At 51.3% G+C, this 24,374-nt stretch overlaps 1 protein-coding gene across 1 annotated transcript in view; it reads right to left on the minus strand.

Annotated features, from left to right (window-relative positions):
* The window catches only part of LOC133346128 (N-chimaerin-like), a 44,256-nt gene extending 20,224 nt beyond the window's left edge, over positions 1 to 24,032 (minus strand). Inside the window, 7 exon segments of the mRNA XM_061557564.1 lie at positions 1,922 to 2,041; positions 2,043 to 2,262; positions 9,698 to 9,811; positions 10,551 to 10,582; positions 16,265 to 16,320; positions 22,854 to 22,892; positions 23,713 to 24,032. Of these exon segments, the coding sequence (XP_061413548.1) occupies positions 1,922 to 2,041; positions 2,043 to 2,262; positions 9,698 to 9,811; positions 10,551 to 10,582; positions 16,265 to 16,320; positions 22,854 to 22,892; positions 23,713 to 23,782 (651 nt within the window). The 5' untranslated portion in view covers positions 23,783 to 24,032.
* Between the last annotated feature and the right edge of the window lie 342 nt (positions 24,033 to 24,374).

The raw sequence follows: 24,374 nt of genomic DNA on the forward strand, positions 1-24,374 counted from the left end.
TCTGGGCAAACCGGAGCCTCGTGTGCGTCACAGCCCATTTGTGCGGAATAATTGGACTCGGCCGAGATGGAGAGGGGTGGAGAGGCGGGGTGGGGAGGGGGGAGACACCAGGGGTGTGATTAATGGCCAACTGTGATGGGGAATTATACAGTCAGGGCTATTGTTTATGTTTGTAAGGGGGAGTGAATGTGGAAGAATGAAAGGAGGAACTTTGAATGGGATTCGGGTGCAGTAAATCCTGCGGCGGCAGGCTTTGGTAAATCAAGGACATCTGTGAGAAGTTCAAGTATCGCTGATTTGACCCACTCATTTATACCCCAACATAAACCCCAACGCGAGTACAACCCAAACACAACCATAACCAAGCCAACACCAGACCCTCACCCAAACCTAACCCCAATATACACCCCAACCCTAACCCAACCTCAACGCAACCCATAACGCAACAAAAACACAATCCCTCGCCAGCTCAATCATAAACATAGGTGTTTGAAAATATGAAATAACGTAAAAAAAATTGTTATTACCGCTAAAATTAACCACCGTCACATCATCACGTGCCAATGTTCAATGTCGTCACTGCCGCGGTGGGCCAATAATTGGTTGACGTTGCAATAACTGTGGTAGATTTAAAAATAGGATATCTCCAATCTCTGCTCCGGCGAAGCCAGACGATGACTCGTTGGGGTTTGTTTAGGGGGTCCCGTGGTTATGTTTACAGTGCCGGACATGACACAGGCAGCCCACGCAACTTTCAAGTTTAAGACATCAAGATGTGAAAAAAAAGCGCAGAGTAATTGCTGTGTTTGGATTATTCATCAGATGCGCGTAAACACTCCGTTAAATCTCCTGCGTTCAAGCATGGCGCCGTGGCTGTGCGCAAAGAACGTTGCCATTTGACCTTGTCTGCATGTGTGCGTTACATCGTCGGTGCGGGCGCGCGTGTGTGTAGTGTGGGGAGCGGTGGCATAGCGGTTAGCGCTACGCCGCACTCCGAACCCGGCTACTCGAGTTCGATTCCCACTCACGGCCAACACCAGTGACGATAATCTAAACCCGTCCCTGGGCCTCCCCTAGGTCGACTCAGCATCAAATGAGTACCTAGTGCCACTGGGGAGACAAAGGTGGTCGGGCGTGGTGCTGGCCACCCACCCCCTCGTGTACTGTGTCGGCCTTCATAGGTGCTCGCTAACAGCACTTGCCCTAAGTCTGTTAAAGGCTACCTTGGCTTCTGTAACATTGCGTGCGTTACCTTGAGCGTGTCACCTTGTCGTGGCGAGCATTACATTGCGGGCGATTGCCAACCTCCGTGCGTTACCATGTGTCCATCGCAAAACTGGCGAACGGTCGCGAGAACGCCACGGGGCAAATCATCGCGCGTGCGCATCTCCCACGTACGGACGTCGCTGGGTCGCTAAACAACGGCCGGTTGGAGCAGCGCACCCAGACCGGGCCCTCAAAAGCTCCGCGGCGACATCGCCGCAACTTTGCATTTGCCTCTGCTGTGCTTGGCACTACACATTCGTGCTTTTGGATTGTTTGTTGTTGTAGCGCTCTTACCCGCCCCTTACTGGACGCCCGGGAAAAATAGCCAATAAAAGCTCATCCAGTTTTTTCGGTAAAGTTCGCCTAATGAAGACCGCTTGTGTTGCGATCGAAACGTCATGGGTTTTTGCTTTCATTATGTTCAATTTATAATTTCAATTAAACATTTGTATTAAAATTTTATTATTTAAATTTTATTTATATTTTCTATCTACGCGACTTTACCGAAAGAACCAAGAATATGAATTCCTCCAGTCACGAAAGTTTCAGGTCAAAATTCTGATTCTGACTTAGCGGCCGCCGCCGCCACCGCCGCCGCCGCCGCCGCCGCCACCACCACCGCCACCACCGCCACCACCACCGTCGCCGTTGTTACCTTGTCGCCGGGCGAGCTCAGCTCGTTGTCCGCGGGCGCGGACGGCGTGACCGCGCGGACGTCCCGAGCGGCGCCCGAGCGCGCGGCGCGCCAGTTCCCGCTCCCGCCGCCGCCGCCACCAGCCGCCTCCCGCGGGCCCCGCCGAGCCGGCGGTGGTGTAGCCCACGTGCTCGTAGATGGGGTTGATGGTCATGCGCGCGATGTACTCGGCTGCCTTGGTCTCCACGTAGAGGGTGATGAAGCCGTCCGTGACCAGGTCGTGGATCGACTCGAAGCGCTTCTCGCCCACAAAGTGCTTTCCGTCGTAGAAGAGGCGGAAGTTGCGCGTCTGGTTCCCGAACCTGCGGCGCCCATAGAAGTCATCGATTAAAGCGATGGTAACGGTCGCGCTCGCTCGCAATTTAACGGAGAGTTGAGCGGCTCGGTTCGTTTAGTTTTTGTTTTAGTTTGCGGTCCCTTCACCCCGCACTGTTGGTTACGTATGGTGTGAAAGAAGTTCAACATACATGCACACAAACATACATACAGAGTTAAGCAGTGTACTTGGCCTGGCACGAGCTTAGTGGTGACGGACAGCCAAGCCGTGTCCCTTTCGCTATGGTTTCTGTCTCTAAATTCAGGGTAACCCTTTGGCTGGATTTCAATTTTGATAGACCCCCTAAAAACAACACAACTCACAATGCAAGTAGTAATTCACACTGGGTAACCGTTACGCGAATTAGCAGTAATTTAAAAAGAATTTGGCGTCATATTTCGTGACAATAAATATGCCCAACATTCTCGGCGGCCATGAAATTGGGATCACGAAAGTCAAAAGGAAACACGGTGATTTTAAAAGTACCTGTATTTAAACGTACGCAATCATCTCTAATGTCTGCACATGAAAGGAATCGCAGGCTAGACATAAACAGCAGCTTCTGACTCCCATTTTCTGTTGAAGGGGCCTCACGGATTTTGCCCAACGCTACCGTTTCAGGAAACCCACGATTGCAGCGAGCATTCAAACCCACCTCCTCCCCCCCCCCCCCCCGCCGTTTTAAGAAAATGGAGTTAATCTGATGCTGTGCTACATGTGGAGGCAATTGTTGAGCCCCTCGCGCCATTCCATCACTTGGCCAGAAAACTCGGCGGGCACGGTGATCAAAGCAACGCCGTGCAGCTTATGCGCAGTGAAATTAGGCGTAATGTTAGAAGCTGCCGCTCGTATAAGTGCCGTCTTGATTAAATGGCGGAAACGCGGCGGCTTTCAGTTGTTTTTTAAGTCGGTTCAATTCCAAGCTGTGACGCGTCGAACGCAACGGACGGGCTTGCGGTTCAAAACGCGGGCGGCCGCGGGGTCTGGTTGCGAGCGCAATGCGCTTGTGGGATCAACGCGGCTTCCAGCTCGGCGAGACGCATCACCGCACCTTTGCTTAGTGGCGTTTGACGGCGACGGCCAGCGGCTCTCGGGCAGCGGTCTACGAGCGCGAGGCCCTCTCTTAGAACACCTCTGGGATGTCTCCTTTCTGCTGCCGCTCTCAAAGAACACCGGAGGATGAATTTTGAGCGTGTTGAAGAATTCTCAACTGCTCCTTCGCGATGAAGTCGTGGACGCGTATCGCCTCTCTGTGGCACCGTGATCAGCGGGTGAGGCCAATCCGCGTAGTGGTGAATAGGACTGGAGATCTTCTTGGTTCTTTCGGTAAAGTCACGTAGAATGGAAATAATAAAAATAATAAAATAAAACATTATAAAATAATTCTCACGACGTTTCGGCCACAACGCAAGCACCTGAGGACGGCTGCTTGCGTTGTGGCCGAAGCGTCGTGAGAATTATTTTATTATGCTTTATTTTATTATTTTATTATTTCCATTCTACGTGACTTTACCGAAAGAACCAAGAGGATGAATTCCCTGCAGTCACGAAAGCTTTAAATCGAAAAATAGGACTGGAGATGCCAATAATATTCAGTGTAAAAATAAACACCTGACTCATCATTGATCACCAGCAGTATCAGCATCAGCAGCATTCCCGCATTGTGCAATCAACGCCACGCTCGTCTCGGCGCCGCACGCAATAAACACGCGCGGCACCTTTGCTCGCGCTCTCGTATCTCCCGTGACACCTGTGTAAGCAGGGGAGAGCGATTACATCGCTCCTGGGTTTTTCTCACTAACCAGCCCATGGAAGCCAGGCATGACTAAAAATAGCTCACGTACCTTTGATGTAAAGCTCGGGCACTCCGAATGCTATGGCGGTCATATATATACAATACAAGAAAAAACTCCCTGCACTTAGCAGGCACGGCCCACTCAGACGTGTCGCCGTCTACCGGAGCGACCACAAATCCGCTCGCCAGCACAAAAAAAAAGGTCACGTAAAAGCCAGGTCCTCGAATTGAACCGCAAAAGCTATCATCTGCCGCCCCCCCTACTGCCGCACTACTATGCACAAGGCTGCCCTAATCTCCACAATGCGTCTTCAAAAGCGCTCGTGGATCGTGGCTTGTTAAAACTACCCAGGGCAGATATCGATCTCGTGCCCAGCCAAGCTGCCGAGAGCAATGGGGGTGGTATGAAGCAGCTCGAGCGTATTTTACCAGGTGCTGAGGCCTTCTCCCCCCCCCCCTCCCTGCCTGGGATGAAACATTCCCACGCTGCTACCCTGCTCAATAACCCCGTTCGCCTGGCCCTCGAGCGGGTCCCCTTACAAAGCCACGAAATCGCTTGGCGGCGTCTCGCGGACCGCCGTCCGCGGCGGGCGAACGTGACGCGCGAGCGGCCGGTGTTGGGCGCACAACGAGAGAACGCCCCCTCGCGCGATGCAATCCCCGGGGCCTGCGCGCCGCGCGGATAGAGAAAGACAACGGGGCACAGTGGACGCAACCCCAGTTCGTCTCAGCGGCTGCCAGCATTTTGGCCACGGGGCCACGAATGCACCTGACCTCATCAGGTCGTGGACGCGAGCGGCGAGCGCGTCACCGCCCGGCGGCGAGGGGCTCCGCGCGCACGGCCGCTGTCTCCCGTCGCCATCCAAGAGAGCGGGGTCATTTTCTGCACGGGCCAAGTCCCATTGCGAACACAACTGTTGAACTGTGTGGGTCCGCGCATAATTGCACGTGCCGTCATCAGTCAGAAACATCCGATCAATTTCACGCCTTCAGCTCAGGCAACTGAATTTGCCCTTGGACGGCGAGGACAGGAACGGCAATTTAAATGCACAGTGTCGCCTGTCACGGGCCATTAGGGCGCATTACCGTATATGCATTGTGTATATAAACTGTACGCATTCTGTACACAAACTATAAGCGCGCGTCTGCTCACGCCTCAGTCCTGGGGGGGGCTCGCAATCGGCCGTGGCCTCGGCTTAAGAGGCCGTTGCCCAGCGCACGCAGTCGAATCGTCAGCACGAACCCAAGCACAACCGCATCGTGCAGCGCCGAGGCTTCGGAGAGCATCGCCAACAGCGGTTTACGAATCTGACTTGTATTCCGCGCACGCGCTTAACGGTTGAAGAAAACTTCCGATGTGGTTGCTTGAGTGCGAGTCACTGCCGCTCGCGCGCCGACTGCGTTGCAAGCTTGACGATACCGTTACAGGCACTCCGGCAACGAAGGCCTTCTGCGGGCGGAAAAAAAACACCACGGGATATGCGCGCAACGGGAGGACGCTAATTCCCCTCTGCTGCCCCCACAATCGGGAACTCCCTGTCCCTGTTTAAGTCAAGGCTCAAGATTTTCCTTCCCCCCCCCCCCCACTACCGATGACCTACTCCGTCAACGTACAAAAAAGCACGCGCTCACTGTTTCCGCACAGCATCTTGCCGCCGATATGAATCCAGACCCAATTGCGCTCCGTCGTACAGTAATTACCATTGCCTCTGTGAGCAGTCCAGCTGCCTCTCGTCGTTATTAAGAACAACGGAGATGCCAGCGGCTTCTTGGCCGAGGACCCTTGGGAGAGGCGTGAGAGCAGCTCGAGACAAAGATGCGTCGACAGCCGGGAATAATAACCAAATACACGGCCGGCGCATGACGGGATAAACGACACACTGCAGATCGTGGGACCCTGACAACATCCGTACTCTTTCGAGTGAAAGCTTCTTTCGTGACTGCAGGGATTCATCTTCTTGGTTCTTGCGGTAAAGTCACGTAGAAGGGAAATAATAAAATAATAAAAATAAAACAGAATTAAATAATTCTCACGACGTTTCGGCCACAACGCAAGCAGCCGTCCTCAGGTGAAGAACAGGTCTGTCGGAAAGACGCTGTCTTTCCGCTGTCGAAACGTCGTGAGAATTATTTTATCATGTTTTATTATTTATTATTTTATTATTTCCCTTCTACGCGACTTTACCGAAAGAATCAAGAAGATGAATCCGTACTCTTATCAGGAAATCCGTGATAACAGATGCAATAAGAGCTCAAGATTGTCCAACAATTGGGTTTCAAAGAGGCTTTCATGCAGATACGCAACAACAAAAAAGGACTTGCGCTTATCAAGGCTCTTTTGGACTGGAAATCTTGACGATGACACGAAGCGTAATGCGCGAGAGAGGCCGGCTATTCCCAGACTCTGCTGGCAAGTGTTTGCGCTCCTTGCCGTTAATACTTAATGCCACTAAAGAGGATTTCTGGTCCCAGTCCAAGTCCTCGCTGGAGATGAGAGCTGTTCTGCGGATTAAGGGGTCCGTTAAGCTAGAAATTGTACGTCTGCCTGTTCCTGCCATTCCATTCAAGCCCCTGCATCCCGGGCACGCGGCACGTGCAGTGGTGCCCTTCACTTATTAATTAATTCACTCAAGAGCGAGCACGCACGTGTTTATCCGCGATTGCCCGTCACGTGACTTCAATTTGCGGGAGGCACCTGGTTGACAGGGAAGTGTTTGGCGCTGCGAGAAACTCCCCTCGGCCGCGTCTAGGGTTTTACCTATCATCATCGTCGTTATCGTCGTCGTCGTCGACGATATGATGATGATGATGGAATTAAGGCCTCATCAAGCGGTCGCATCCCTCATGGCCCCGTGTTGCCAAAATATCACCCAACAACTGCACACTAGCTAATCTCGTCGCTCCATCTCCTCGGTTGACGTACTCTCGCATGCATTACCTCCCCTTGCCTGCCGCTCCGTTGTTCTTCTCGCTCACCGTCCATTGTCAACGCTAACGACGCATCCTAAACCAGGCCCGCGAAGTTTCTATTAAGAGTCTAAATGAGGCCTTTAACTTGAGAATAGGTTTCCCCTTTTTTCTTACAACAAAACAGGTGTTAAGACGTTAAAACACCAAACTGAAACATTTTACAAGGAATCATGTCTGCATTAACCACCATACCTGCCAACCAAAATCACTCTGATAATATATGCATTGTCTGTGAAACTGATTGGTCCATACCAGAGACAGCTTTGTTTGGAGCCTAGTCTTAAAAGGTGTTAGACGTCCTCTGGTCTAACACCTTTTGAGACGAGGCTCAAAAGAAAGCTGTCTCTGGTGTGGACCAATCAGTGTCAATGACAATGCATATATGATCAGAGTATGATGTTTGTTTGCATTCTGACCACAAGTATTGCGGTTAACGCAGACATGATTCCTTGTAAAAGGTTTCAGTTTGGTGTTTTAACATCTTAACAACCTGTTTTGTTACCAGAAAAAAGAGGGAAAACCTATTCTCTTATTTTGGTACGGGCAAAGGAGGTCCCATGAGGCCTTTAACTTGCGTATAGTCTCTTATCGTTGCATTCCTCTTTCTGGCTCTCGGTGTAATTCCAAGGTTACACCTCTCCACTCACAGGGAAGGGCAAAACTTCTGCAACAGCTGGACATAGCAGGATTCTGGGCACGCCTTTCGCTTGTCCTCTGACCAGAACGGAGCATGGCACAAACTGATGGGGCTGATGGGGAGAGAAGCCATTGGTAAATACACTTTGTGTTGAACTCTCATTTGCAAGAACCATGCATGAACAAATGCATGTTTTCTTCAACACGTTAAAAGCGTTCCTCGGATCTACGGAGTGAGGCAGCTATAAAAACTTGGTTAAAAGTATCATTTTTTTCTCACCATTTCATTTGTGGGCGTGCTACTAAATAACGTAATTGCAGCGAGTGATCGTTTGCCATTAGCAGCACTGGGCTATAAATCGGGACGCACACGCACGTCCGTCTGGCTTCCTGTCGAGGTTTCTCGTTGGGTGCTCGGCACATGGACGCACTGCACGAGCTTCGGTCGACAGGAGAACCGAATTCATTGTTGAGAGACACATCCCCCCCCCCCCCCCCCCGAATGAAGAGTGCTAATGATGGCAGCCTTTTGCACATACAAAGACTAAGATAACCCCTCATAGCGTTCATAGACTTTCGGGACGAGTGCTGTTAGTGATCACTTGTGAAGGCCAGCACAGTGCAAGAGGAGGTGGGTGGCCAGCACCACGCCCGGCTGCCTTTGTCCCCCCAGTGACGTTGTTTACACACTGCACCAGGTACTAATTTGAGGCAGAGTCAATCTACACACCAAGATAAAGATCTCCAGTATAGCCTGTAACAGACTGTTGGGTCAAGTGCTTGAGCGAGCACCTATGAAGGCCGGCATGGTACACGAGAGAGTGGGTGGCCAGCACCCCGCCCGGCCGCCTTTGTCTCCCCGGTGGTGATGATTTTTACACACTGCACAGGTACTCATTTGAGGCTGAGTCGACCTAGGGGAGTCACAGGACCGGTTCAGATAGTCGTCACCGGTGTTGGCCACGAGCGGGAATCGAACTCGGGTCGCCGGGTTCGTAGCGCAGCGTGCTAACCGCTGCACCACCGCTCCTCACACGTGCACACAGAGACAAAGATCTCCCCCCACACTCCCCCCATAGTCGTACCAAGACTTTCGGGTAAAGTACTGTAAGCGAGCAAACACACACACACAAACAAACGCATACACACTGTAGACATAGACACAGACACAAAGTTAAAGGTCCCTTAATAGCTTACGCAGGCTATTGGAGGAAGTGATGTGCGAGGGGATAGTGGGGCCAGCATGATTCCTGGCCACCTTTGTGTCCCAAGTGCTAATGTTTCACACGTAAGAGCAGAAAATCACTTGAGGCTGAGTCAACCTAGGGGAGGCCCAGGACTGGTCCAGACGTCACGAGCAACAATGTTCACCATGGTCGGGAAATCCGCAGACGCCAAACAAACATTCAATAAAACACACGCGTGCACACGTACACATGCACGCACACGCGTGTACACTTACGCATGCACACGCACACGCGTGTACACTTACGCATGCACACGCACACTCACACCGGGTCTTCTGTTGCGGTGACAAGTGTGAACAGCACACAATGATTTAGGCTTGCTCCCACTGTCAATTACCATAATTAAATGCCATGCAAAGCATCAATCTCCGAGATCTAACACGATTACAACGTGGACCACATTACTCCCAGGGAAGGGCTGTGATTCTTGTAAATATGATAGAAATACCTCCTCGGGGGTCTCATAAGACACTCTGTCAAGGTATTCAAATTTCACAAGTCACCGGAATGTACCGTGCATGCATACAGAACAGGGGCGCCGCGGCGGCGAGATGTTAACCCCCTTCGCTTGGTACACAGGAGGTCGTGTGATCGATCCTGACCCTGACGCCTGTTGTATATTTCGAGTTTGCGTGTTCTCCCCGTGGTCGTGTGGATTTTTTTTTCTCCGGGTCCTCTGGTTTTTACCACCAGTTTAGTTTTAAGAGGTGGGGGGGGGGGGGGGGGTGTTGGTGGGGGGGGTATGGCGCCCATGTGGGGCGCGAGCCTCTCACCGCAGCGCCAGCGTGTAGGTGCCCGGCTGACGCTGGCTCTCCCGGATCAGGTAACTCCCCTCGAGCCCTCCGAGGAGCTTGTCTGTGTCTTCTCGCGAGACCATCCCGTGGAACCTTGGGGCAAGGCAAGCGGTGCAGGCACCCAGATTACACGTGCAGGGGACAGCGAGCGTGAGAGAGAGAGGGAGAGAAAATAAACGACGTGACAATTTCGTTACAGTTTTTTTTTACCACACTCGTATAAACGTCGCGCATTTTGTCTTGAGAAAATGACCTCTGTCTGTCAGAGAGCCGAGGGTCAGATTCCTGAGATGAAGTCATTATTTGGGTTCTGCTTGCTTCGGTGGAGCATAAAACCAACGGCGACGCATTTTGCACAACATCGGGCGAGGCAAAGGCCCCGCTGCAATGGAGACGGATTTTATGCAGAAGCAGCGAAGCTATTTGAACCGTTAAATCAATCACATTTTAAATGCATTTCCAGGACTCGTGCGATGCTCTCTGAACTCCACGGTGTGCTACCGATGGCGATGTGCTACCTTTTATCTTGTTCCCCCTTGGCTTTTGTTTATACCTTATCCGTGCATGTAAGGATTCGACGACGCAACGATCTGTTTAAAATACATTTGTGCGTGCGACACTTTGCACGTGTGAGACTACATTTATGTGAAATTATATTACCTTGAAAAATTCCGTAATGGCACGGAACAAATGAGACCAAACAGACAACTCCAAATATACGGCGGGCATCTCAGGGTCGGGATCGAACTCGCAACCTCCTGTACACCAGGCGAGGTAGTTAACATCTCGCCACCGTGGCTCCTGTGCGGGTGAAACGCGAATGGCAACTCACTCTCGGCCGTAGTGCTTGGGGCGATTGGGGACCTGGGAGGAGACAGAGAGCACAATCCCAGTGATTAAAGACAGGACACAGCAATTTGCACCTCAAATGAGAAATGAAGCAATCAAGCCCAGGGAGAAGGAGGAGGGGGGCGACAGGCAACGTTCCGTATAACGCAGCCGTCACTCCGCTCGGATGCAAAATATGATGGGCCGCTCGGAATTCCGAGGGAAATTAATTACACTCTTTGCAGTGGCTTCAATCGCTCACTCCGATTGAAAATGTAACATAAATAGGACAAGTAATGGAGCGGCGAGAGAGCACGGGGTCACGAGTGACGAGCGTGACACCGCGCTAACCAGCGGGGGATCTGCGCTAGCTGCACTCGCTACACAGCCTGCACATGCTACACTCACTGCCAACGCTTCACACGCTACACTCACTGCCAACGCTGCACACGCTACACTCACTGCGAACGCTGCACACGCTACACTCACCGCCAACGCTGCACACGCTACACTCACTGCGAATGCTGCACACGCTACACTCACTGCGAACGCTTCACAAGCTACACTCACCGCCAACGCTGCACACGCTACACTCACCGCGAACGCTGCACACGCTACACTCACTGCGAACGCTGCACACGCTACACTCACTGTGAACACTTCACATGCTACACTCACTGCGAACGCTTCACACGCTACACTCACTGCCAACGTTTCACACACGATACTCACTGCGAACGCTGCACATGCTGCACTCACTGCGAACGCTTCACTCGCTACCAACGCTTCATACACTACACTCACTGCCAACGCTTCACACGCTACATACACTGCGAACGCTGCACATTCTGCACTTGATATGCACACTACGAATACTGCAAACGCTGCATGTGCTGCACTCGCTGCATGCACACGCTGTATACACTGCGAACGCTGCACTCGCTGCACACGGGAACATTCGGCGCTCACGCGAGTACAGACCCGGCAGCTGCGGAAACAAGCAGAGCAAGGTACAGCGGCCTAGATTTGACTAAACAAGACTCTGCAGTATGGAGGTCGTGGCCCTCATCGGTCTTGAATATGACAGTCGTGACGGGTCTACGCACGAGGAGGGGTGGGAGTGGGTCGCGAAGGGAAAAGGTTGTAAACGATACAGAATACATTCCAGTGGCGTTGATTTTTTTTTCCGTCCAAGAATAATTGTCCACAGATAACCGTGCATAAATGCATAGAATGGTTATATGTATGCACTGTATGTACGCTGAACTTCTTTCGCACCGTACGTGACCAACCGTGCTAATCGGAGGTGCGGGGGGAAGGACAACAAACTAAACACGAAAAGCAGTTCTCACGAAATTAGTTTTCCATTTCGATTTAAAAGTGCATAGCTCCCAGCGGCTTCCTAATATCAGAAGGAAGAGCGTTCCAGATGGCCGCAGAAGCGCATCTGAAAGCGATGGGTAGATCTTCTTTTCGTACGACTGACCCAAACACTGTCCACTGAAGAGGAAAGCCCTCGTCCTGCAGTGGACCGAGAAAGGGTCATAAATGCGCACGTCCAGAAGCACCTGATGATGAAAGACGACGCCGGCAGCACTGTGGGTAAAATAGGTCATGCAAAGACAGGGACATTGACACTGGGTCTGTCTGGGTAGCTCAAGGGGTTGATGCTATAATTGTGCCAGATTTGTGCAGGCATCTCTGAAACCCTGGGCTCCAAAGCCCGACTCAAACTTAAGCACTGAGAGAGACATATTAAACATGCGCTTTGTAGAGTGATCTCGCCAATAACGTCAGAAAACGCGGCAGCATTTGCCGAACAGGCCTGCCTCTGCTGATGAGCTGCAGAAAATCAAGGTGGATTCTGAGTTCGCTTGCTTCCAAAAAATTTTATCCATGGCAACGACAAAAGGGGACACCTCGCTTCAGGTTGCTGCTGGATTGACGACGCTCCCAGATGGAAGCAGCAAGCCACGCGCTAACGCTCAACGCGACAGGACGAACTGTTCCCCCACACCCGCATGCACTCGGGGATTGTGACGGCCCGGAACATGGGCAACATCCATTATGGTTTCGTGTTGCGGATCAGTTTGACAATGTCAGACAGCCTCACGCTATTTCTTCCGGTACGATGACAAGCGAGGCGAATTCTGTTCACAATTCCACCCGGGCGATTTTTTGTGGATTTTATTTAGATTTTTTTTTTGCTTTGCACCCGCGCATCGCTGCCTCTGATGCGCCAGGAGTCTCGCCTGTGTGTACACGATTAATTTCCGTGGCGGGTCGTGCCCAGGGGCGAATTGTAAGCTCGGTTGCGAACGGACAGAGAGGGCAGGGCCTGCTCTCAGGGACGATGTGTCCACGAAGGCAGCAGCCAACGTCGTTAAATCTATAAAAATATAAACATATTTGACCAGGTAAGGCCCACTGAGCGATATAGCTCTTTTTTTAGAAGCGACCTGGCCACAAATGATAGCTCAATGAAGTGCAAATTTATAGTAGCTAAATACTCTAAACGCTTTTTCATTCCCAATGTGGAGGGAGGTCCCGGAGGAAAAATCCACGCGACCACGGGGAAAGAGACACCGCAAACTTCAAATATACAGCAGCAGGCGTCAGGGTCGGGATCGAACGCACGACCTCCTGTATACTCCACCGTGTCTTATCTCGCAGCTCGTGCCCGCTCGCTTATCGAATAAAAACCGACGTGAGCACAGCCAATTCCATTACACCCCCGGGGGGAGGGCAGCTGAGAGCGCACGCGGGGGGACGGTCGCGGGGACTCCGCCCCCGAGCTCCGCGCAGGGGCCATGGCAGGCGGCAAAGTGTAAAGAAGTCGCCGGCGCGTGGCGATGGCAGTCGCCGTTCGCAGCCCTGCTTCCACCGACGCCACCACGCTCGCCGCCGATGAAGTCTCACGCGACAACGTGGTGACCATACCGCCAGTCTGCACACCTCCGATGAGCACGGCTGGCTACGTGCGGCGCGAGAGAAGTTCAACGGACACATAGGTACGTACATACGTGCTCAATTAACTTTACCCAGTGTACAATCGGAACCATTAATTTGCAGCTTTGCAGAGAGCTTCTGCATTCACATGTCTGGCCAACTCATCAACGAGTCTTGCAAATTAGGCGTAATCATGTATACTCAAATGCTCACAATAATCTCGAGGCTAAGACCCGAAGGAAGCCTACACAGTTTTGTTTTTTGCTTTTAACGAAGTGCAATGCTGAGTGTGAATGTGGCACGGGAAGGGGTAAAAAAACCAGATTCGTCAAGTTTTAATTAGTGAAACAAACCCACTCTATGATGCCTTAAAAGTAGCTAAAAAGAGCTCCAGAATTTCAGCTGGGTTAGAAGATCTTCAGTCAGCGAGGCTCATCCTTTTGTGTGTTAAACAATTATTTTCATGATCATCCCATGAATGAGGAACCGGTTGCTGCACGATTTGTTTTTTTCTTATCACGGCCGAGCACAATTAGGGCATAATATGTTTGGGCCACATTGCCCTGGATAGCCCTCAAGGTTTTATAAACCATGACGTACCTAATTCGTCTAATTATGGAGCCGGCAATTTGTTGGAGAGCGATTACGTTTGAATTGCTCTCTGGGCTGTGCGGTGCAAGCCCCCTTGGGGGAGGTGGGGGGGGGGGGCATCAAGGCAGCGCGTGCGGTGACGCGCATCGGGCACCACGCTGGCGACGGCCTCGCACCCATCTCACAGCTCCAACTCGTCTCCGCCTAGCCGCGAGGATTTCATCCCCCGCACCTCCGATTAGTGCGGCTGGCTACATACGGTGCAAAATAGTCCACGAGAGAATTTTGGGTGAGATCGCGAAGAAATATAAGTGTGCCGTTAAACCCGCCACCACCCGACCACAGCCAATTAGTAAGGTTTGTCACGCAAAACAGAACATGCCAATTTGTTACTAGTACAGCACACCGGTGTGTTGGAGAGTAAACCCAAAAGATTTACAATTCGAGTCCGACGTTTCACCAGTAATTACAACCAGCATCATCAGGCGGACAGCCAGAGTTGTGGGTTTACTCTCCAACACACCGGTGTGCTGAACTAGCAGCACATTGGCACGTTCTGTTTACGTGACAAACCTTACTAACTGGCTGTGTAGGACGGTGGCGGGTTTAACGACGCATTTATATTCACGCGATCTAACCCCAAAACACCTCCGTTGTGAAAAACATTGGTTGCGAAAGTCTACGTGTGAAACGGTGCGAAATAAGTTCAACATCCACGTGCCACAACTTACAAAGAGCAGCAAGCGGCTATTATAGCGAAGCAGCCGGCATGAGGCAACACGAGGCCCTCAAACTCACGGCTCTCGCTGCCCCAGTGGTCGTACGCAGAGGACCGCGTCGGGAGACCGGTGGATTGCCTCGTGCGAGGTGCACACGCCAAACGGAGGGCGCACGAGCGAGACGCTCCACGCGGAATCCGGTTCCAGTGACAATCAGCTGACCGCTCACCCAGCTAACCTTGCTAGGGGCACTCATTTCCCTTAATCCGTAATCCTTACCCCCCACCCCGCCCCCCACATACACAGAACTAATATTTCTCTGCTCTACACTTGTAAAGCGCTTCTCCCCAATTGTGGTTTGAAAACAAAATCGGATTGACGGCTTGAGCAATATCAATGGAGTGCTTTTTTGAGTTTGATCTCTTTCTTATTGCATCGAACAATTGGCTTAACTTTCATGCTGCATTAATATTTGCTTCGTTTTTCGACCCGCCCTTCATATGTACGGTGCGACAATTGTGAACCGAGTCACCATTAAAGAGAGACTTCTTAGGTCTCGCACGGCTATCAAGTGACTTTAAATAAACGTCTGACTGATAGGAAGCAGGTTCATTCGTGTCCAGGGTTTGATCGGACAGATTCGCCATATCACAGCAGACTGTGCCATGTCAACGGTCACGCGCTCGGACCTCCATCAACATGATGAAGCGGCGCGTCTTCATTCAGACCCGACTTGCATCGGAAGACGCACGCGCGTGCAATGTATCGACTGTTAAGACGAGTAAGCGGCTTTGGGCAGGTCACATGGCGAGATGGTCAAAGGCCAAGGACTGTGACGGAATGCCAGCCAAAGGCGAGAACATGCCCAACGTATGCATTTACTGTGAACTTCTTTTGCACCGTACGTAGCCAACTGTGCTACTCGGTGGTGCGGGGGGGAAGGGAAGGACAACAAACTAAACACAAAAAGAAATTATAAAGAATTAGATTTCAATCGAGATTTAGAATTGCATAGCGCCAGTGGCGTCCTAATATCCGATAGAAGAGCGTTCCAGACGGCCGCAGAAGCACATCTGAAAGCCAGCGATGCTGCGACTGTCTTTATTCGATGGCTAGCCAAAAAGCCACTGTGAGGATTACCGGAGTTTGTGTCGTGGTTTATGCTCCTTGACGAGATGAGCAAGGTATCACGGTTCATTTGCGGCAAGCAATTTGTGTGTAATGAGTGCGACGTTATAATCATTTATTCATTCGGCAAAAAGTATACGTCTACCATGGAGATGGAGCAATGAGATTACTTCACGCTCAGGAGTGACGTAGATTGTGGCATCACGTGACCATGACGGATGGTGGCGGTCGAGCCTCCACAGAGCAGTGGATAGACAACGACTGTCGGTGATGATGCTCGTAATAAATTATAAGGAATGTACGAGCAGAACACACGCCAAAGTAATCTCACCTCCTGTGTGCACGTGATCCTTTTGGGGTGAGGAGCCTCTTGCTGCAACTGGTACACTGCACACACGACACGACACAACGCACCGTGGCACCGCGCGTCACACCACACGATACAGCACACAAACGGCCTCCGATTGGCACGGTTGGCTACGTACGGAGCGAAAGAAGTTCATCGTCCGTGCGACGCGACCGCGCGTCACGCCACACAAGACGGCACGCACCACGGCATCGTGACAGCGGGAGAGCGGAAGTGATTAAAGCACGCGAGCATAATTGGCAAAATGCATCTGTGGCGTGAAAGTTAAAGGAGAGTAAAATTTTATTGCCCCGTTTATAAAGCCCCTGTGCATGTGAGCGTTCCACTCCAGACAGACATAAAACGGAAGAATTACAGTTTATGCTGTTCCGCCGCTAAATTAATTCATGTAACGCGATAATTTTTGTAATGATGCCCTGTAGAATAGATGTTTTGTGTTCCAGTGACAATCTTAACTCTTTTTGGAACGTAAATTCAGCTTTGTCTTTTATTTTGTTGTCGTTTGTATTTATGATTTGCACTCTCTGGCCACGCTGCTCTTAAGATTTTGAAAACCGCGTTTCATTAATTGAAACGTGAAGCCGAGCACTTACAACTCACGCACACCGCGGATATTAAATAAGCGCGACGCTCATTATTTGGTGGGGATAAAAAAAAGCATTCCATAGAGAATTACGAAGGATTTTTAATTAGCTGCTCAGAAGCCCGGGGAAATTTACGAAAGTCTACCATAAATAACGAACAAACAATCGCACGACAAAGTGAGCCCACGCGGACGTTCTGCGAACTTTCCCTGTAAGCGTGTGAAATATTTTCTTGCAATGTTTTCAAAGATTAAAAGATTAACTATGAAGTGTGTGTTTGGGTCACGTGGAATTCCGTGTGCAGGATCATTTCCGCACCCGCGAGTCGCGCTCAAACTTTAATCCACTCAGAGTTGTGCGCGTTATGATTCGTGTGATTATTATCATCATCTTCATCATTCATCGTAACCCAATAATTGTGGAACGTCATCGCTGCTTCATTGGCTGTGAGATTTGGTCGTTGTGTTCAGCGGTTGTGTGTTGATACTCGGTGTCAGCGGGCAGTGAGCAACGCTCACAACAACGTGCAGAGGCGACGGGCGGCTAAAGCACAGCAAATTGGCACAACATGGGGGGACACGGGTGGTGCATCTGCCAATCATCTCAGTCCTCCAACCCATGGCACCTGGGTCTGTCCCATGACCTCCTGCCAGCGAGCATTCGACACTTCACGTGGCCTCAAAATGCACATAGCCTGGCACAAGCGCCGTGGCGACATCACCGCCACTGAGTGGTGAATGGTGGTTGTTGTTGTTGGTATCGTCTTGAGTAGCTGTCCGGTCTGGCATTTGTAAGGGCACAGTTGATGTCATTCGCTGCCTGCTGATGCCGAGCATCAACGTCTACAACGCTGCCGCCCGCACTTTAACAACAGGACCCAACAGTTTGTTTCTTTGATGACAACCAAACACCGAGCGCCGTCTTCTCCGCGGCTCAGTCCGCTGGGCCTGTGCTCCGGCGATGTCTGACGCTTTGTGTTTCTGTGTTCTCTGTGCACGAAACTCTCCACCCCCCGCCCCGGCAGCTCACGTGTCAGCTCGTTAGGGCCAGGAGCATCCCGCTTCTCCGCGAACTCCATCGGGAGCTCAGCTGGGGCAGGGCGCGATGCTAAATAAAGCACGGCGTCTGCGAGACTGCGTGTGCCCGTGCCCTGCAGTGCATTTCACCAAAACGTATTCCCCCCCCTCCCCGCAAAGCCCACATGTACACCTAGCGTTAGCGTACGTGCAAGCTGCTAACATTTTAACAAAAAAAGTTACTGTATTATTGAACACGTTTATAATATAATTACATTTAGACAGCGCTTTCCATCAAGGATCTCGTAATCGTCTCATTTTGTTTCATATACCGATGGGAAGATTTGTTTTGTTTAATTACATAAAAGGCTTACCACATCAAATGCATCGGGAAATGTTGGCCTGGAAAATATTTAAATGAACTCACATTGCTGAACACCAATGAGGCAAACGAAGTGCTGTGCAGATGGTAGACATCAAAATGAGCGAGCCTCTCTGTGCTCCGCCAAATCTGGGGCATAGGCCACGCACGGTGGCACTGTTCGGCCAAACATGAGAATTCCACATCGCTATGGCAGGATCCCGCCAGTCTTAACAGTGTTGCACACAGCACTTGCTGCGAGCGACGTTTCTAATTTCCTGCGCATGTTCTATTTTTTACCGCGTTCCTTTGCTATATAGCCTGTCACCCCTCTTGACTTGCAATGCTCATTATAAACACGCAATTTGCGCTGCTTCACGTACTGCTTTAACTTTCATAAATAATATCCCCCCCCCCCCGCCACCGCCCCACACACACACTTTATCACAACCATGATATCGGTGCCGTGGCATGAGATGAAGAAACCATTCAAATCTCGCAAAGCAGTGCGAGGCCCACAGAAGCTGATGTCATAGAACTACTTCTCAAGTCTTGTTCAAGCGGCCCCGTATCCACGCGAGCAGGCAGCACTTTCCAACCCAGCCGGCCACAGTGCGATGCTTAGGACACAACAGTCGGTCGAAGCGATACTGTTCATTTTAACAGGTAGGCTTTCGCAACCAATATCATCCATAATAGAGGTTTTTGGGTTAGATCGCGTAAATGTATAAATGTGTCGCTAAAACCCGCCAACAACCGACACAACCAACTAGTAAGGGTTGTCACGTAATGCCAATTCGTCACTAGTACAGCACACCGGTGTGTTGGAGAGCCAAGCCACAACATTTATAAATGTGAAGAATTGGCACGTTCTGTTTATCTGACAACCCTTACTAGTTGGCTGTGTCGGGTGGTAGTGGGTTTTAGCGACACATTTATATATTTACGCAATCTAACCCAAAAACCTCTATTATGCAATACTGTTCATTCTCAGATCCTGAATTTGCCAAAATTAAGTGCAAAAAACTAATTTCGTAAGACGGGGGAAAACTATGTGGCGGGGGGGGGTGGCGATGTTGCTGTCGTCATTGGTGACACTGGGCTGAGGCCATCAACCAGCATAGATTACTTTAAAGAGGGGGGGGTGGGGTGCAACCACACCGCCCCAAGTGGACGCCTGCTACAGCTGCAGCAGCTGCGGCAGCGGCAGCAGTAGCAGGAAGACCCCCGGGGGTTTTGGATTGCGATCATTCCGCCCGGGCGCCTCTCCTCCGTGCAGCGCGGTCCTCCTCGGCCCTCTGCCGGCTCGCGCACGCCACTGAACTTCGTGTGGGACGAGGCCACGGGGCCCGTGAATTATCCACAGCAGAGGTCGTAAACGGGTTTTTATTCCTTACCCGTACCCGGCCGTACCAGGGTCGCAAATGGGTACGGGATACCCGTTCCCTACCCGTACCCGTACCCTACCCGAAATGAGTGACAAACGGTGACTCACCAGTGACTCACGGCCTACCCGTACCCGGCCGCACCAGGGTCGCAAACGGCTACCCGTACATCCGTACCCGGTCGGGTACGGATAGCCGGGTATCGGGTAGGGTACGGGCATCGGGTACCCAGTTGCGACCTCTGAGCCACAGGGAGCAGCCGCTGCGCACTGGCCGTTGTGGCAGAGTTGTGACTCTGGGGGGAGTTGCAATTCTGTGGCGTGGAATGGTGCAGGACAGCAGCGGTCGTGTGCGCTGTACGGAACGGAATCGTCATCTGCCATGTCCTTTTCCACACTACAGATGACAGAAAATAATTGCAAAAAAAATCCCCATTCCAAAGGGTGCATTGTACAGAATAACCATGCTGTTGCGACCATTCTCTCCGTTGCTCTTAATCGTTTTATGAGTGCAAATTATCGTTTGCTTGTACAATGGCACCCCCACCTCGCTTAGGCATGTAATCGTAGGTGCGAGTGGTAGAAATCGATAAGCATTGTATTAGTCACAAGACAGCTATCGTAAATGTGTGTAAAGTGCAACAGGGTCCACTGGGTTCCGTGTTAAACGCCCTGGCGTGGAGTGGTGGCGCGGTGATTCATGGTTAGTTGAACCAAACTTTAGTATGAATGTATGTTGAATTTCTTTCGCACTGTACGTAGCCAACCGTGCTAATCGGAGGTGCGGGGGTGGGGGCATGGGGGGGTGGGGGGGGGTCACCTGCCAACCTAACCATGGCCTCTACGACAGGGCGATTACTGCTCTGGCTGACAATGCTCTAAACGACGGTGCTGACAAACAAATCTGACTTTGTTATAAACAAATCTGACGTTGATAATTGTTTTTTTACCCTTCTATCTGGCAAACAAAACTGACACCTTTTTTTACAAGGAGTCATGTTTACATAGACCACAATACCTGCAGTCATAATGCAAACAAAAAACAAAACTCTGATCCAACACCATGTGAGACTAGGCTCTAAGGAAAGCTGTCTCGGGTGTGGACCAATCAACTTCAAGGACAGTGCATACACTATCAGAGTTATGGTTTTTGTTTGCATCATGACTGCAGGTATTGTGGTCTATGCAAACATGACTCCTTGTAAAAAAAAGGTGTCAGTTTTGTTGCCAGATAGAAAGGTAAAAAAACAATTATCATATTTTTTACTGGCAAATGAGGTTCCAATGGTGTAAATCTGACGGTGTTGTTATAAAATGTATTATTAGTGCACCACACTATGAACACGGCCACCTGAGTTCAATTCCCGGTGAGAGTGAGAGCTGAACCAGTTCTGGGCCCTCCCTTCACAAATCCCGACTGGTGATGTACACGATGAGGCAACTCTCATGACCAACACCACGTGGGTGCTTTTTGTGTTTAGTTCGTTGTCCTTCCCCCCGCACCTACGATTAGCACGGTTTGGCTACGTACGGTGCAAAATAATTCAACATACATACAATTATACTTTCATCTGGGATTGGACTAATAAAGAGCTGCCATGCCAAGTACCTTGACACTCACAGTTGTCAGGATTTGCATAGAGGATAGATTTGTTCACAGTTCCTGGTGAGTCAAGAAGGGGAAACTCCTGGCTCAGTAAATGATTTAAAAAAAAAGTGTGCTTGCTGGTACCAACATTGACATCTATCTACAAAGTCTGGACAGGTGAGTAATCGGCTCATTTTCAGGTAACTCACGTGATTAATTCCCCCAGAAATTTACTCAAAGGTAACAATTCACGGGTCACGGTTAAATTAGTTTTGGTCTTGCCTGTGCTATGTGGCAAGATGTTAACTACCTCGCCTGGTATACAGGAGCATGTGGGTTCGATCCCGGCCCTGACGCCTGTATTTGGAGTTTGCGTGTTCTCTCTCTCTCTCCCCCCGTGGTGGCGTGGATTTCTCTCCGGGTCCTCCGGTTTTTCTCTCCACATTCATAAACATGCATTTAGGGTATTTGACTGCTATACATTTCCACGTGATAATCGACTTCGTTGAGCTATTATTTGTGGCCAGGTCGCTTATAAAAAAAGAGCTAGAAACCTCAGTGGTAAAATAAAAATTTTGTTTAATAGTTCTATGTGCCTCAATGTTCCGTCTCATTCGCGTGCTACTTAGGCTGAAGTTACAATCGCGTATAATGTGTGTCAATTCTAGATTTGAAGCTTTCGTGACTGCAAGGATTCATACTCTTAGGTTTTTTCGGTAAAAAATTATAATAATAGAAAATAATAACAATAAATCAATAAAATCACGAGCTGTAAACGATCCATTCAATTCACATATCGTGTGCGCACAAATCGATTTTAATCGATGAATCCGTCCCGTTTCTCATTCATCACTGTCGTACGTTTCAACCGCCAAGAAATTGGAGCGTGGCATCCAGAGTGGTGGTGCCCGTGTTGGGCGCCCCTCGGTCGCCATTTTCACTTGCGGCTCACGTCACCAGCAGCCCCAGCTGGACCAGCCGAACACTCGCCTGTGTCCAGACAGCTGCCCTGGGCCACAGCGCTAACCTAGACGCATTGCCTCACCACGTGCCCGCCCAGGCACCAGCTATTTGATTACAACAGCTATGAATCATTCAAGGCTTCAGACAAAACCATCCATCACACACACACACTCTCTAGAGTGCTGCCGGTGGTTTAGGATGGACCGGTAATATGATATTTTAATTGCCACTCTATGGCAGGACGATCGACAGAGCAGGGAGGCCGCCCCACGCTTACACGAGCCTTGGCAGCGCCAGATGCATCATTGCCGTGCGAAGTTACACCATCTGTAACCCAGCCTGCACCTCCTACCGCAGCGCCCAGAGATGCCCGGTCTACATGGAGACCGGTCTACAGAGACCGGTCCAGGGTGAGTGATCCTGGCCTCAGGAACGTAGCTTGAAGCCCCACCACAGTGGGTAAGAGGGTATTTATTTTCATATATATAGTGAATTCCTGGCAGAAAAAAACACGCTCGGGTTTATGCGCAGAAGGAAAAAAGGAAACCGATGTTGTTGTTTGTCGTGCGGAATTAAAGCTCATGAAATCAGGGCAATGAAGGTCGACGGGCGTGAGCGATGAGATCGTGGCAGAGAGGACAACGTGAAGATACTCACGGTAGGATTTCCATATGGGCGGCTGGTAGTCCTCGCTCTCTGCAATAGACAAAGGTGAAGAGAGCCGCTGGTTATTCATAGCATTGAGCTGGGGGCCAAAAGTTCACCGTTGCACGACACGCCGCACGTTACCTGCAGACACAATGTGGACTCGCGGGGTCGAGCGGCTGAGGCACTCAAAGAGCAAAGCACACGTTGAGGTGGGCATTGCTGGAGAACACGCGAACAGTTACAACGTACAATTAACACAAAACATGTAAAACAACGCTTTGACAAAACGGCCGAAACACATCACCGCCTCCGAGCACTTTGCCACGTTACTGGCGGCAGAGATATTGGCGCACTCTCCACCAACAATCGGACGAAAGGGAATCGCGTCAGCACGTGAATTTCGTTCGTGGCGCTATGAACCAAGACAACCGGCCACAACGGCATTGCAGCTACGCGCAAGACAACCGTCCGCCTCGCCAACTAAAATGCCAACCGAGAGCGTGGGCGGCGCGGCCCAACTCCAGGCGAGCGCAAACGGCACCAGGGGGCACCAGCGTGGCAGCGGCAGGTCGAGCCGCCGGAGGTCCGTGCGGAGCGTCGGCGCGTGCAGCGGAGCCGAGGGGCCCCCGTGCCGAATCGCGCGCACAGACACCGCTTCCTACCATTGTGCTGTCACCGACGCAAACACACGCGCGCGTAAACCCACAGCGAGCGTGAACCCACAGCGAGCGCAAACGGCCCCGCGCGGCACAGCCTCGCCGGCGCGCACGGACGTTACGCCGCAATGAAAAAAATAAAGGGGGGACACGCCGCACCGGCGAAGGCATTTCGACAAGAGGCGAGCGCGAACGCTAGCCCTGCTCGTTACCTGGACGGGTCCTGCGTCGGGGTTTGAGCACGACGGCGCGGGACGCCATCTGCCCCGCGAGAGGCTGCATGAATTTAACAACGAAAAAAAATAAACTTCGCCTTTTAGCACCGCATGTTTGTGTTGTCAAGCGGGCGTGACTGTGGGTGGGACGGGGGAGGGGGGCGATCGCCTTAATGACGATTCGTCGAGTGAAACCTTCAGGCCGGCATTACTCCCCGGCTTCGCGAAAGCTTTCGGCAAATCCAGACGGCCTGGAGCGGAGCCTCTGAGCGGCAGCGAAGGCGGCGCTCTCCGCACTCCGCCTCCGAGTCCTGGGACCCCGGCGGTGGAAGGAAGCGGGTTTCTTAGAAGAGATTTATGGCGTGTGTCACTGGCACGCACCCAAGTCAAACAGGAAAGGAAAGTCGACACAAGTGAAGGCATTAACATCGTGAAGGGCCATGGCCAGTTTTCCTGCTCACGGTGGCCGGACAGCTCGGGAAGGGGGGGGCTGTCGGGGGAGGGGGGGGAGCCTCTCCCCGGTGACAAAAGTGACCACGTGTGACCCGATGCGAATGGTCTGCGCGGAGTCACTCGCGCACGTTACGCGCACTAAATCACGGGACGTGACCGTCGCTGTTTGTGTACGTGGCGACACACCACAAAGGTGCTGCTCCGTA

This window comes from Lethenteron reissneri, chromosome 23 (assembly GCF_015708825.2).
Source record: "Lethenteron reissneri isolate LAM-NWPU_2019-01 chromosome 23, ASM1570882v1, whole genome shotgun sequence".
Classification (NCBI taxonomy): domain Eukaryota; kingdom Metazoa; phylum Chordata; class Hyperoartia; order Petromyzontiformes; family Petromyzontidae; genus Lethenteron; species Lethenteron reissneri.